The 13316-nt window shown below is 55.7% G+C and overlaps 2 protein-coding genes across 5 annotated transcripts in view; both read left to right on the forward strand.

Moving 5' to 3' along the window:
* Positions 1-4227, forward strand: part of FBXL19 (F-box and leucine-rich repeat protein 19) — a 27235-nt gene extending 23008 nt beyond the window's left edge. For all 3 annotated transcript variants that reach the window (XM_011982499.1, XM_011982501.1, XM_011982500.1), the window contains exons 10-11: positions 2177-2395; positions 2500-4227. In XM_011982499.1, the coding sequence (XP_011837889.1) occupies positions 2177-2395; positions 2500-2678 (398 nt within the window). In that variant the 3' untranslated portion in view covers positions 2679-4227. The remainder of the gene's footprint in view (positions 1-2176; positions 2396-2499) is intronic.
* A 282-nt stretch (positions 4228-4509) lies between these two features.
* Positions 4510-10355, forward strand: ORAI3 (ORAI calcium release-activated calcium modulator 3). 2 transcript variants are annotated; one of them, XM_011982498.1, is made up of 3 exons: positions 4510-4958; positions 8584-8889; positions 9019-10355. In XM_011982498.1, exons 1-3 carry the CDS (start codon positions 4731-4733, stop codon positions 9241-9243), a joined length of 759 nt encoding a protein of 252 aa, XP_011837888.1. In that variant the 5' UTR covers positions 4510-4730; the 3' UTR covers positions 9244-10355. The 2 variants fall into 2 exon arrangements, with proteins under 2 accessions (XP_011837888.1, XP_011837887.1); XM_011982497.1 differs by having other exon boundaries at positions 8584-10355.
* The last annotated feature ends 2961 nt before the right edge of the window (positions 10356-13316 follow it).

A 13316-nucleotide genomic window follows, 5' to 3' on the forward strand; every position in this document is an offset into this window, starting at 1 on the left:
TTTTTTTTTGAGATGGAGTCTTGATCTGTCACCCAGGCTAGAGTACAGTGGCGCAATCTCGGCTCACTACAACCTCTGCCTCCCGGGTTCAGGTGATTCTCCTGTCTCAGCCTCCTGAGTAGCTGGGATTACAGGCATGCACCACCACGCCCAACTAATTTTTTTGTATTTTTAGTAGAGACGGGGTTTCACCATGTTGGCCAGGCTGGTCTCGAACTCCTGACCTGATGATCCACCTGCCTCAGCCTCCCAAAGTGCTGGGATTACAGGCATGAGCCACCGCGCCCAGCTGGGACCAGCAATCCCTTTTAACCAGCCCTTCCAGGTGACTTTGAAGCCTCTCTAGTTTGAGAGCCATTGGCATAAAATAAATGTAGACTATATTCTTTGGATGCCAAGATGAGGGGTGTGAACACTTGGATCCTGCAGATTGGGGAGCAGGGAGCCTGTGAGCTCAGACCTGAAAATCAGGGACAGAGGGACATGGGGCAGGCAGAGTCTCTCAGGCAGGGCCACTTGTGGAATGTGGCCCAGGTGTTCAGGGGTAAGGGAGAGGAGTTAGCAGCTGAGACCTTATAGGAACTGGGATGTTCTACCAAGGAGGCTAGACCTCTTTGAGGCACCCTCAGAGAGTTTTAGAGAAGGGATGCTGCCCCATTTGTATTTGAGATCAGCTTTCTGGATGCCAGAAAGAAGAGCAGAGAAGTGGAGCAGGTGAGGAGGCTGGGCCAGGAGTTCAGGCACCAGTTGTGTTGACCCCGAGTGGTGACCAGGGAGAAAAGAGAGGCTCCTGATGGGGACTTACTGACCATGGAGGGGAGAGAAGTGGGAGAAGGGCCTGGATGGTAGGCCCATCAGGGATGTCATGTGTCTGATGAATGAATGAACGAAAATAAATTGAACACCTACTGTGTCTCAGTCGCTGGCACTACAGCAATGAACAGCAGGCAAAAATTCCTGCCTTGGTAGTAGTGACAGTCTTGTGGCAGGAGAGAAAGATTAATAAGAAAAATGTATATATGGCCGGGCGCAGTGGCTCATGTGTGTAATCCCAGAACTTTGGGAGGCTGAGGTGGGTGGATCACAAGGTCAGGAGTTCGAGACTAGCCTGGCCAATGTGGTGAAACCCTGTCTGTACTAAAAATACAAAAATTAGCCAGGCATGGTGGTGTGCGCCTGTAATCCCAGCTACTCGGGAGGCTGAGGCACGAGAATTGCTTGAACCCGGGAGGCGGAGGTTGCAGTGACCCAAGATCACACCACGGCACACCAGAGCAAGACTCTGTCTCGGGGGGTAAAAAAGAAAAGGAAAACGTATATATGTCAGAAAAATGCATAGAATATGTCAAATGGTGAGAAAAGAGGAAAAATTGATGCAAGGAAGTGGTGGGAGTGTGGGGAATTACATTAGTTTTTGCATTGCTATAAAGAAATACCTGAGGCTGGGTAATTGATAAAGAAAAGAGGTTGAATTGGTTCAGGGTTCTGCTGTGCAGGAAGTGTGGTGCCTGCATCTGCTTATCTTCTGGGGAGGCCTCAGGTAGCTTTTACTCTTGATGGAATGTGAAGGAGTCTGCATGTCACATGGCAAGACAGCTAGCAAGAGAGAGGAGAGGAGGTCCCCAGACTCATTTATTTATTTATTTATTTATTTATTTATTTATTTATTTAGAGATGGAGTCTCGCTCTGTTGCCCAGGCTGGGGTGCAGTGGCACAATCTTGGCTCACTGCAACCTCCACCTCCTGTGTTCAAGTGATTCTCCTGCCTCAGCCTCCTGAGTAGCTGGGATTACAGGCACCTGCCACCATGCCCGGCTAATTTTTGTATTTTTAGTAGAGACGGGGTTTCACCATGTTGGCCAGGCTGGCCTTGAAGTCCTGACCTTGTGATCCGCCCGCTTCAGCCTCCCAAAGTGCTGGGATTACAGGCGTGAGCCACCACGCCTGGCAGAATATTATAGTCTCAAATACAATAATCATGGAAGGCCTCTGATGAGGTGATGTGAGGAGTGGACAGATGAGGTCAGGTCATGAGGGTGTTTTTGAGAAGAGCAAGCCGCAGAGTGCAACAGGTCACTCACTCATGTGGGAAGCAGGTGGAGGAGAGATGGTCTGGATACCTGGGCGCAGGGATGGGAGTGGCCAGGAGTGCTGACCTCTCATCTGGCTGCCCAGGGCAAACAGAGAGCCGTGGTCGGCTGCAGGGGGTGGCAGAACTGCGCCTGGCAGGTCTGGAGCTGACAGATGCCTCCCTGCGGCTCCTGCTGCGCCACGCACCCCAGCTGAGCGCCCTGGACCTGAGCCACTGCGCCCACGTCGGGGACCCCAGTGTTCATCTCCTCACGGCCCCCACGTCCCCACTCCGGGAGACCCTGGTGCACCTCAATCTTGCTGGTAAGCACAGTCCCCCATCTGTCCTGCCAGCCTGTGGGTCCCCACGGCCAGTGCCAACCCCTTGCTCACCTGCCTGGTCTCAGCTGCCACTGCCCCATCCCCAGGTTGCCACCGCCTAACGGACCACTGCCTCCCGCTGTTCCGCCGCTGCCCTCGTCTACGCCGCCTAGACCTGCGCTCTTGCCGCCAGCTCTCACCCGAAGCTTGTGCCCGGCTGGCAGCCGCCGGGCCCCCTGGCCCCTTCCGCTGCCCTGAGGAGAAGCTGCTTCTCAAGGACAGCTAGTTGGGCGCCCCCCACCCTCCCCCGGACTCGACAGGAGCCTGGACCTCCGGCTTCATTTCACTCCTGCTGGGAGGCCAGGTTCCCACCTCACCACCCCGGGATTCCTGAGTGTCAGTGACTTGGGATTCCCACCCAGGGACTCAAGCCAGCCACCCCCTTCTTTCCCCCCTGCACTGATATCTCTGGGGGTTTCTCCTTCCCTTGTCCTCCCCCTGCTACCTGCTTCATTGTCCATCCCCTGGGGGGAGTGGGTCAGAGGTACTGGAGGGTGCTGAGCCGAAGGGACGGTGGGAGGGGGGTTATGGTTCAAGTGTTGGGGGGGAGAATGGGGAAAGGACACACAGAGGATATGGGAGCCAGGGGCTGGGGGAGGTGGAAGGGCGGGGGGCGGGGCAGACAGCAGACCACCAAGGGTTCAGGGAACAAAGACCAGTTACTTCGATTGGGGGGTGGGGGGGGGCCACAAAAGGAAAACCGGAGGAGCAATTGGGTATCCAGGTGTCAGAGGTAGGGGAGCCAGGGGCAAGCCGGGGCTGAGCTGGAGGTGGGGATGAGAGCAGGTGTGGGGACAGCAATACCCCCTTGGGGGTCACCTCTCTGCTTCCCCCCTCCCCAGGCTTCAGTTCCTTCCCCCGACCCTGACTCCTTGAACGTCACTGAAAACGGCAGCTATTGTAAGGAGTGGGGGCCGCGGGCAGCCGCTCTTCAGCTCGCGGCCCAGGGGAGTGGCGAGGGGCGCCCCAACCCCTGCCCGCCTCTCCGCACAATACTTGAACATTCATCTGTACTGAAGTGTTACTTGAACCGGGGGAACCTCGGACCTGGGGGAGCCGGAGTGTGAGGGGGACTGGACCAGCTTGGACTGAGACCTGAGACCGGGCCGGTGGGTGCCCATTTGGGACTGCGCCACCCCCAGGCTCGTTCTTGTTTTACTGTATTGAGCGGCGGCACCCGCCGGACCTGCATTATGGCTGGGGGCGCAAGCCCAAGGATGGGGACTATGGGACTCCTCCAGCCTGGCTCTTCCCACTCTTTCATCGTCACGGAAACTTGTATCCCATTTGCCCAGGGAACTGCCACTCCTGGTTGCCATGGAAATAGCAGCCAACGGACACCTCCCGATGCCAGTGCTAAGGCTGGAAATGGCCCCTCTTAGTTGCCATGGGAACCTAGTAACAGACTCTGCTGGCCCTCCTTCCCGCCCTTTCTTCCAGCGAGGGGTGGGGCTTCGGAGCCCGGGGGAGGAGCCGGGTCAGGTCCCGCCCCTTCACGCTGGCCTCCGGGGGGCCGGGGCTTACCATGTAGGGGAGGGGAGATCTATCCACATACCTCAGGTAACAGGGAGGTGCGCGGGTGGGGGGAGGGCTGGGCGGACCAAAGGCCGGAGGGGAGGGGCCTGGGGATCGCGAGAGGCTTGAGGATGGGGCCGCTTGAGGGAGGGAGGAGGCAGCCCGGCAAGGGGCAAGCGGGGGACCCAGCCGGGCTGGGCCCCTGGGCCCCGGGTCTGTACAATACGGTTTGCTATAAAATTCAAAATCTTCCAGCCGGGGCTGCGGAGTTCGTGTGTGTGTGTGCAGGGTCCCTACCTACAGATGAGTGGCCTCACCTCTCTTGGGTTCATTTTGGGAGGGATTGGAAAGTGTGGACACCTGGGGTATCCAGCTGTACCTTGGAGGTGGCTGTGGCTGGCGTGCACCTCGGTGGGGTCCGGGTGTTTAGATGATGTTCTTGGTGGGTAGGGGTCGCGGGGAATTTCTGTGGGCCCGGGACCAGGGGGACTCGGTCCCCGGCTCCACCCCATCATGTGGCCAGCCCGGCTCCGCCTCTGCCCCAGTTCCTGTTTCGGCCTCCGCTGTCCCGCTCCGGCCCCTGGGGCTCCCTGCAGACGCCTCTCTTCCTGCTCCGCTGGGGCCGCCTCTTCCTGGGCGCCCGCCGCCTGCATCCTGCTTGCCCTATCGGGGGATGGGGCCGCCCCTGGGCTTGGGCCGGCCCGGCTGGGGCCCCCGAGGCGCCTCCGCCCCGTAGTGACCGCCTGGTGCCGCCGCCCCCAGGATGAAGGGCGGCGAGGAGGACGCGTGCGAGCAGGCCCCGCTGAACCCGGAGGGCGAGAGCCCTGCAGGCTCGGCCACGTACCGGGAGTTCGTGCACCGCGGCTACCTGGACCTCATGGGGGCCAGTCAGCACTCGCTGCGGGCGCTCAGCTGGCGCCGCCTCTACCTCAGCCGGGCCAAGCTCAAAGCTTCCAGCCGCACGTCCGCCCTGCTCTCGGGCTTCGCCATGGTGAGGGGCCGGGAGGGGGGACAAACGGTGGGGCAGAGCACGTGGGGGGCACAGGTTGGGGGGGGCAAACAGGTCCCAAGGGACATAGGGCAGAGGGGGCTTTCGTCAAGGGGGAAGGAACAAGGTCCCAAGGGACTGAGCAAGTCCCTTCTAACGGATGTGTGTGTACAGGGGCCCCCAGGAGATGGGGCCACCGGAGGACACTAAGGTCCTAAAGGTGTCATAGAGGGAGTGGGGTGAACAAATCACCAGTGGGGTTGACTGCAACGATAAGGCAGAGTGGTTCAGACGGAACCTGTTCCTGGCAGAAGTGGTTCCTAAGTCCCAGTGCCAGCTTCAAAGGCAGGTCAGCTGGGTGGGGGGCTGCATCAACAGGCGGGGGTGCTCGAGATGGATCAGCTGGGTGGCAGTGTCACCCAGCTGAAGTTGGGCCCATCCCAGGGAAAGTGGCCACTCTCCAGCGGGCCCAAGGGGTGCTAGTGTCAACCAGGAAAACTGACAAGAGATCATGCCCCGGAGGGAGACGCTGGGGAGAAGGCCCATGAGGAAACTGATAAGCGATTCTCAAGCTGATAAACCACAGGTGCAGGAGGATGGTGTCGGCTAACGGTCTGTCCCAGCGGTGGCCTCACAGGAAGTGGGACGGAGGGAGGTCCCAGGGTGAGGATCAACAGACACAGTCCTGGCTCCTCCCTGCTTGTGGCCAGCTATGTGACCCTGGACAGGCCTCCACCCCCCTTGCAAGCCAGTGGGAAACTGTGAGATCATGGAGGGTGCGCCCTCTGTAGCCCGCCGAGTACCCGCCCCAGGGTGAGCCAAGCATGCCAGAGCAGGCCACTCACCAAGGATGGCTCAGACTAGCCTGCTAGTCCAATTGGACAGGTGTGGAAAGCAAAGGTCTCGCCTCTGGGCAGGAGTGAATGAACTGGGACCCAGGGTTGCTGCTCTGTTAGTCTGGGGTTTCCCCACTGTCACCCCAGGAAAAAGAAGAAAGTGAGCTGCAGGAGGTACTTTGGGGAACGCACTCCTGTGGGGATGGATATCAGAGGCAGTTGGGGTGGGGACCATGGAGTTAGGGGATCTGGGCTAGTCCCTGCCCCATCTGTGTCATAACCTCCATATTTGAACAATGACAGGGAAACTCTCTAACCCTAAGGGTCATCATAAGCCTATGGTCTTCTACGTGGGTTCCCAGAATCCACAGACCGGCTTACCTTTCCTGATGGGGGGCATCACCTGGGGACAGGGCGTTGGTGCCCCTTCATCTACACAGCCTGCAGAGGGAAGGCAGCAGCCACCTGAGCTGAGGGAGGTCAACCCCATGGTCCAGCCTGTTCCCAAGGAGACAATCCCTCCACAGCAGAACGTGCAGGTTGCTGGGGTGACAGCTTAGTGGCCTGAGCCTTCTCTGCAGGAGTAAGGGGCTGGAGGTTTAGGTTCTGGGGGCAGGACTGGCCGCAATCCTAGCAGGGGAGACCGAGGCTGGACCAGGCTCTGGGAGAAACCAGGACTAAGCCTGGCCCAGATCCCTGTCTGTGGAAAACACCTCCTGACACCTGCCATGGCCCAGTTTCCCAAAATACTCAGCCCTGCTTTCCTGCCTCCACCCGCCAGCCTCTACACCTACCTTCTTCTTTCCCCAGGCCCACAGCAATCGAATGGACCCTACAAGAACCACGGATGGGGAGAGAGTGGGATTCTGAAACTCAGGTGGCCTAAGTTAGAATAGCATTATACAAATTGTATCCAGCTGTCACTAAGCACCAGGCACTGCCCTCAGTGCCTTTATGTACATCATCTGTTAGCCTACAAAGTGGGTACTGCTACTCTGGCCATTTTACAGATGAGGAAACTGAGGATTAGAGATGTTAAGACACCTGGCCAAGGTCCCACAGCAAGTAAGTGGCAGGATTTGAGCCTAAGCAGTCTGGTTCCAGACTCCAAATTTATACATTCCTAGAATAGGGTCATCAACTTAAATGTCTGCAAAGGGCCAGGCAAGTAATATGGATGCCAAGTTGGCTGGGTAGGGACTAGCAAGCAAGAGACCCCCTGACATCGAGGGTGATGGCTCACACCTTTCATCCCAGCACTTTGGGAGGCCAAGGCAGGAGGATCACTTGAGCCCAGGAGTTCAAGTCCAGCCAGCCTGGGCAACATAGCAAGACCTGGCATCTACAAAAAATAAAAAAGAGAGAGAGAGAGACCCCATTACCTTTCCAAGGGGAGCAACCATGACTGATTTGAGCTGATAGTTGCCGTGCAGGAACGCGGGCCAAGTGTGGCCAGTTCTTCCAAGTTTTCAAGGGGATCTGGAAATAGGGATATAAGAACTCTCTTGGGTTTTACAAGTTGGCAACATCTTCCATTTTTTAAGAAACACACTGTGTGAGCCAAGCAAAACACGTCTGCAAGCTGGAAGTGGTCCACAGTGTGCTGATTTGTAAACTCTGTCCTCAGACTTTAGCACTCACCATAGCAAGAACAGCAAACACGTACATAGTGCTTACTCTGTGCCTGGCCTGTTCCTTTCCTCTTCCTTTCCTTCTTCCTTTCCTTCCTTCCTTCTTTCTTTCTTTTTTTTTGAGACAGAGTCCCACTTTGTCACCCAGGCTGGAGTGCAGTGGTGTGATCTCGGCTCACTGCAACCTCTGCTTCCTGGGTTCAAGCAATTCTCCTGCCTCAGCCTCCAAAGTTCCTGAGTAGCTGGGATTACAGGTGCACACCACCACGCCCAGCTAATTTTTGTATTTTTAGTAGAGACAGGGTTTCACCATGTTGGCCAGGCTGGTCTTGAACCCCTGACCTCAGGTGATCCACCCGACTCGGCCTCCCAAAGTGTTGGGATGAAAGGCGTGAGCCACCACGCCCAGCCCATTTCATGTATATTTCATTTAATGTTTATACCAACCCTAGAAGGCAGGGAGGTGCTGTTATCAATCTCCATTTCCAGATAGGAAATTGAGGCACACAGAGAACTGACTTGCTCAAGATTACACAGCTCGAGCACAGAATGAGCCCAGGCAGCCCAGCTCCAGAATCTGCTGTTTGATCCCTATGCAGTAAACCTGTCAGAAGCAAGTCATCCAGCCCTCTTTTTTTTTTTTTTTTTTTTTTTTTTTTTTTTTTTTTTTTTGAGACAGAGTCTTGCTCTGTCGCCCAAGCTGGAGTGCAGTGGCATGATCTTGGCTCACTCGAACTTCTGCCTCCTGGGTTCAAGCAGTTCTCCTGCTTCAGCCTCCCAAGTAGCTGGGATTACAGGCATGTACCACGATGCCCAGCTAATTTTTGTACTTTTAGTAGAGACGGGTTTTTGCCATGTTGGCCATCCTGACCTCAGGTGATCCACACACTTTGGCCTCCCAAAGTGCTGAGATTCTAGGCATGAGCCACCGCGCCCGGCCATCCAGCCCTCTTGATAGGCAGGTGGGGAAACCAGAACAGAACAGAGCCTTTGCAAAGCTGTCCATTCGTTTACTCAATGGAGACTGAATGTCTCTGCTTTCTGCCAGGCACAGTTCCAGGTCCTAGGGATACGTATCAGTGATGTATCCCAATAGGTGGAAAAAATCTCTACAGTTGAGGAGGTTATGGGGAGTCAGTCCATTCCCTCTTGTCCCTGCAGGTGGCCATGGTGGAGGTGCAGCTGGAGAGCGACCACGAGTACCCGCCAGGCCTGCTGGTGGCCTTCAGTGCCTGCACCACCGTGCTGGTGGCTGTGCACCTCTTTGCACTCATGGTCTCCACGTGTCTGCTGCCCCACATTGAAGCTGTGAGCAACATCCACAACCTCAACTCTGTCCACCAGTCACCACACCAGAGACTGCACCGCTACGTGGAGCTGGCCTGGGGCTTCTCCACTGCCCTGGGCACCTTTCTCTTCCTTGCTGAAGTTGTCCTGGTTGGTTGGGTCAAGTTTGTGCCCATTGGGGCTCCCTTGGACACACAGACCCCCATGGTGCCCACATCCCGGGTGCCCGGGACTCTGGCACCAGTGGCTACCTCCCCTAGTCCAGCTTCCAATCTCCCACCATCCTCTGCATCCACAGCACCGTCCCAGGCTGAGCCAGCCTGCCCACCCCGGCAAACCTGTGGTGGTGGGGGGTCCCATGGGCCAGGCTGGCAAGCAGCGATGGCCTCCACAGCCATCATGGTACCCGTGGGGCTCGTGTTTGTGGCCTTTGCCCTGCATTTCTACCGCTCCTTGGTGGCACACAAGACTGACCGCTATAAGCAGGAACTAGAGGAACTGAATCGCCTGCAGGGGGAGCTGCAGGCTGTGTGAGGCTGGTGTTAGCCACTGCTGCAAGCACTGCCTCCCTCCCGGGTCTGCAAGAGGCCTCAGGGGCCTACAGACCTCATTCCCCCCATCCCCTGGCTGGAGCCACTTGCAGTGGCCACTCTCAGGCAGAGGTCAGATTCTTGCCTGCAGGGTCCTCAGGGCTGGGCCTTGGGGCAGCTCCCACATTCCCAGGGATTTTCCCCATCAGTCTGTCCCTTGGGTTTTGCAAGCTACTCTGCACCTGGGCTGGCCTCAGTTGAAGGATCATGCCTTAGATATAGGGGAGGCAGGGAGAGCTTGTGGGACCTTCGGTGCTGACCTTAGCCACCATTTCCATTCCTATACAGGATGGGAAGATCACAAGGCAGCCAACCCTTGGTTTAATTTTTTTTTTTTTTTTTTTGAGACAGAGTCTCTCTCTGTTGCCCAGGCTGGAGTGTGGTGATATAGTCACAGCTCACTGTAGCCTCGACCTTCCAGGCTCAAAAGATTCTCCCACCACAGCCTCCCAGGTAGTAAGTAGCTGGTACTACAGGTGTGCACTGCCACAGCCGACTAATTTTTTTGTATTTTTTGTAGAGACGGGGTTTCACCATGTTCCCAGGCTGGTCTCAAACTCCTGGGCTCAAGTGAACCTCCTGCCTCGGCCTCCCAAAGTGCTGGGATTCCTTGCTTTATTTCTGTAGAATCTATTTTATGGTTGGCATTTTGGGGGAAGATTTTGATGGGTTCCACATTCTTGCTTTAGTTGTTGTAGAGGGATTTGGGTGTTTCTACCCCAGGCATTGGTCTAGCTTTTCCTACAATGAACCTATCTTTGGAGGTTGGAGCTCCCCACCTTCCCCCACCGTGGTGACCTATGGCCACTCGCAGGAGGGATGGTGCCTGACCCACTGCCCTAGCACCACGCTATGCACCAAACTTGTTCTCCCCTCCGGGCCAGGGCTGGGATCTTTAGAGACTGACAGCCTCTGCCCCGGGCCTGAGTCCTTAGCAAGGGTTAGGTGAGGAGGTTTTAAGGGAGAAGGTCCAGTCCTTAGCCCTTGGAATACAAAGCTTTTCTGACACTGAATTTGGATGCACCTTGTTTTATATAATAAATCATGTTTCACAGATGTCTCTGTTGCTGTGAACGGGATGCAGGGCAGGCCTTCTTAGGATAACTTTACTTGTTCCCAAGAGCTGGGTGGTGACAAGTTTGGGTGGACAGGACCTGGGAGGGGAGTGGGTTTCAGGTGTAACCCTGTCAGATGCTAACAAGAGCCAACAGCTTCTGAATGGGGAGAGTTATTCCAAGGCTATAGGCTTTGAACTCTTGTCTCTGAGTTCAGAGTCTCTATCTCTTCCACTGAGTTTTATTTATTTATTTATATATTTATTTATTTATTTATTTAGAGATGGAGTCTTGTGTTGCCCAGGCTGGAGTGCAGTGGTGCGATCTCGGCTCACTGTAACCTCTGTCTCCCGGGTTCAAGCAATTCTCCTGCCTCAGCCGAGAAACCTGAGTAGCCGGGATTACAGGTGTGTGCCATCACACATGGCTAATTTTTATATTTTTAGTAGAGACGGGGTTTCGCCATGTTGGCCAATCTGGTCTCAAACTCCTGACCTCAGGTGATCCACCTGCCTTGGCCTCCCAAAGTGCTGGGATTACAGGTGAGAGCCATCACGCCCGGCCCTCCCTGAGTATTTAGTATAGGTTTTTCTTTCTTTTTGAGACAGTCTTACTTTTTTTTTTTCTTTTTTTTGAGACAGAGTCTCACTCTGTCTCGCACTGTCGCCCAGGCTGGAGTGCAGTGGCATGATCTCAGCTCACTGCAAGCACCACCTCCCGGGTTCACGCCATTCTCCTGCCTCAGCCTCCTGAGTAGCTGGGACTACAGGTGCCCGCCACCATGCCCAGCTAATTTTTTTGTATTTTTAGTAGAGACGGTGTTTCACCGTGTTAGCCAGGATGGTCTCAATCTCCTGACCTAGTGATCCACCTGCCTTAGCCTCCTAAAGTACTGGGATTACAGGCATGAGCCATCGCACCGGGCCGGAGTGCAGCTGTGCAATCTCGGCTCACTGCAGCCTTGAGCTCCCAGGCTCATGAGCCTACCGCCTCAGCCTCCCAAATAGCTGGTACCACAGGCATGTGCCACCAACCCAGCTAATTAATTTTTTTTTTTTTTTTTTTTAGAGAGAAGGGTCTCACTATGTTGTCTAGGCTGGTCTTGAACTCTTGGGCTCAAGTCATCCTCCCACCTTGGCATCCCAAAGTGCTGAGATTACAAGTGTTAGCCACTGCACCTGGCCTCAAGTTTCTTTCTTGAGCAACTACCACATACTAGGGGCCTTTCATAGGTTATCTTATTTAACTCCCCCAACACCTCAAGCGTTAAGCCTTTATCATTTTCATTTCAGAGATAAGGAAACAGGCCCAAGAAGGCTGCAGATCTTGCCCAAAACCACACAGTTAGTCCATGAAACTGAACTTGGACTGTCTTTACCCCTTACATGGGAATCTCTCTTTGATTTGAGAAAAGGAACCAGTGCCTTTCAACTAGAACAGAAAGGAATCTGATCTCAACACCTATGCCTCCACGTAAATTAATTTTTTCAGGCTTATTTCCCTCAAAATGTTAGTCCTAACCTTCTATCTTGTGGTGTGAGACCTTGGATAAGTCTCCCTTCCACCTTTTCCTATTACTTAAATGGTGAATTTGCATAAACCAGGCTCTAAGGGTCTTTTCTGCACTGTTTGGCTGTCTACAAATTGACATCCGAGTTTAAAGGAAGACTCCGGAACTTAGAAAGGTCAATGGCTTGCCCAAGGTCATATAGCGAGGGCCTGATGTACACATGTCAGGAGCCTGGGGCATCCTCAGCTCAGGAAAAGGGGCCTCCTGGGAGTGCCGGCGTCCACACGGGATCAAAAGGGTGCTCTCAGCCTTAAGAAGACCTCAGCCCGAGTTTTAGGTGTAGGCCTGGGCCGCTGCTGCCCTCGTGCGGAGGGATCCCGTGAGCATACGGCGCCATAGCCAAAGAAGCGGGCACTGGGACCATGACGCCAGGAGGACACCAGTCCAGTCCCGTTCCTGTAGGACCTCGTTTATTATTACAGGGCCCATTTAAGGGCACTTAGGCCCCACTAGGCTCATCAGAAAACCTTGAAGCAGTCCCTGGATTTAACCACTAATGGTGGGTTTGAGTACGGCAAAGCACCTTCTACAGGCCTCTCGCTCCCCATCTGGCAAATGGGCATCCTAAGCAGCCAGACACCCAAGGACGGTAACGGGAAGGAAAGGCACCCTGCATTTATGTGCGAGGCGGGGCAAACCGCCTGAGTCACTGCTCACGGTTGTGTTTTTCCACCTCCCGGCCGCCCCTCCCATCCGGATGAGTCCTAGTGGGTCCTCCTGGAGGCGCCCCCTAGTCCCTTGCTCCGCACGCCCTGACCACGCCCCTTGACTCGGCCCCGCCCACAGCGGAATCCGCAGATTCGCCAGGCCGGATCCTCAGAATTCCTCGGGTCCCTCGATACTCGGCTGAAAATTATCATCGGACTCTGACAGGAGCTCTGGGCTGGAGGCATTTTCCCCAGGGTCAGAAGCGGGCTATCCTCTCACTGGGGCCAGTAAGAAAAATCCAGAAAAAGTTGTCGATTCTGCCAGCAGGGATTGGCTAACGGGCCGTTATTTTCTTGATTCCAGCAAGGCGGATGAAGGGGAGGCTGCGGCTGAGGCCGGGAACAGTGGCGAATCTGCAGCCTCTCAGACTTTGGCCGTGCAAGGAAGGGACGGGGAAGAGGAGCAAAGCGGCGCGCATCCTGTCCAGGGATTCGCCCCGCCCGCCCGGCGAATCTGCGTCTCCCGAACGCGCCACTGAAGCTTCCCCAGCGCTGGCTGGCCTCCTCCCCTCTGCCCCGCCCCTTTTCCTCAGGGACTAGTCGCAGCTTTCGTCGCCGCCGATTCGTCAAGCGTCCCGGGCCGCAGCATCTGGATCGTCGTGGCGAAGCCGACTCTCCGGGGGATGCGGCCAATCTCCAGGCTCCCTGGGCCGCAACTCCCGAGCCTCCCCGGGCGCCGGCCGAG

This window comes from Mandrillus leucophaeus, unplaced genomic scaffold (genome assembly GCF_000951045.1).
Source record: "Mandrillus leucophaeus isolate KB7577 unplaced genomic scaffold, Mleu.le_1.0 Scaffold24, whole genome shotgun sequence".
NCBI lineage: Eukaryota > Metazoa > Chordata > Mammalia > Primates > Cercopithecidae > Mandrillus > Mandrillus leucophaeus.

What these genes read in the sequence shown, in the direction of transcription:
- ORAI3 (XM_011982497.1), top strand. Translation starts at nt 4,731, where the DNA reads ATGAAGGGCGGCGAGGAGGACGCGTGCGAGCAGGCCCCGCTGAACCCG. An exon ending in TGCTCTCGGGCTTCGCCATG is followed by an intron (nt 4,959 to 8,583) that starts GTGAGGGGCCGG and finishes TTGTCCCTGCAG; the next exon opens with GTGGCCATGGTGGAGGTGCA.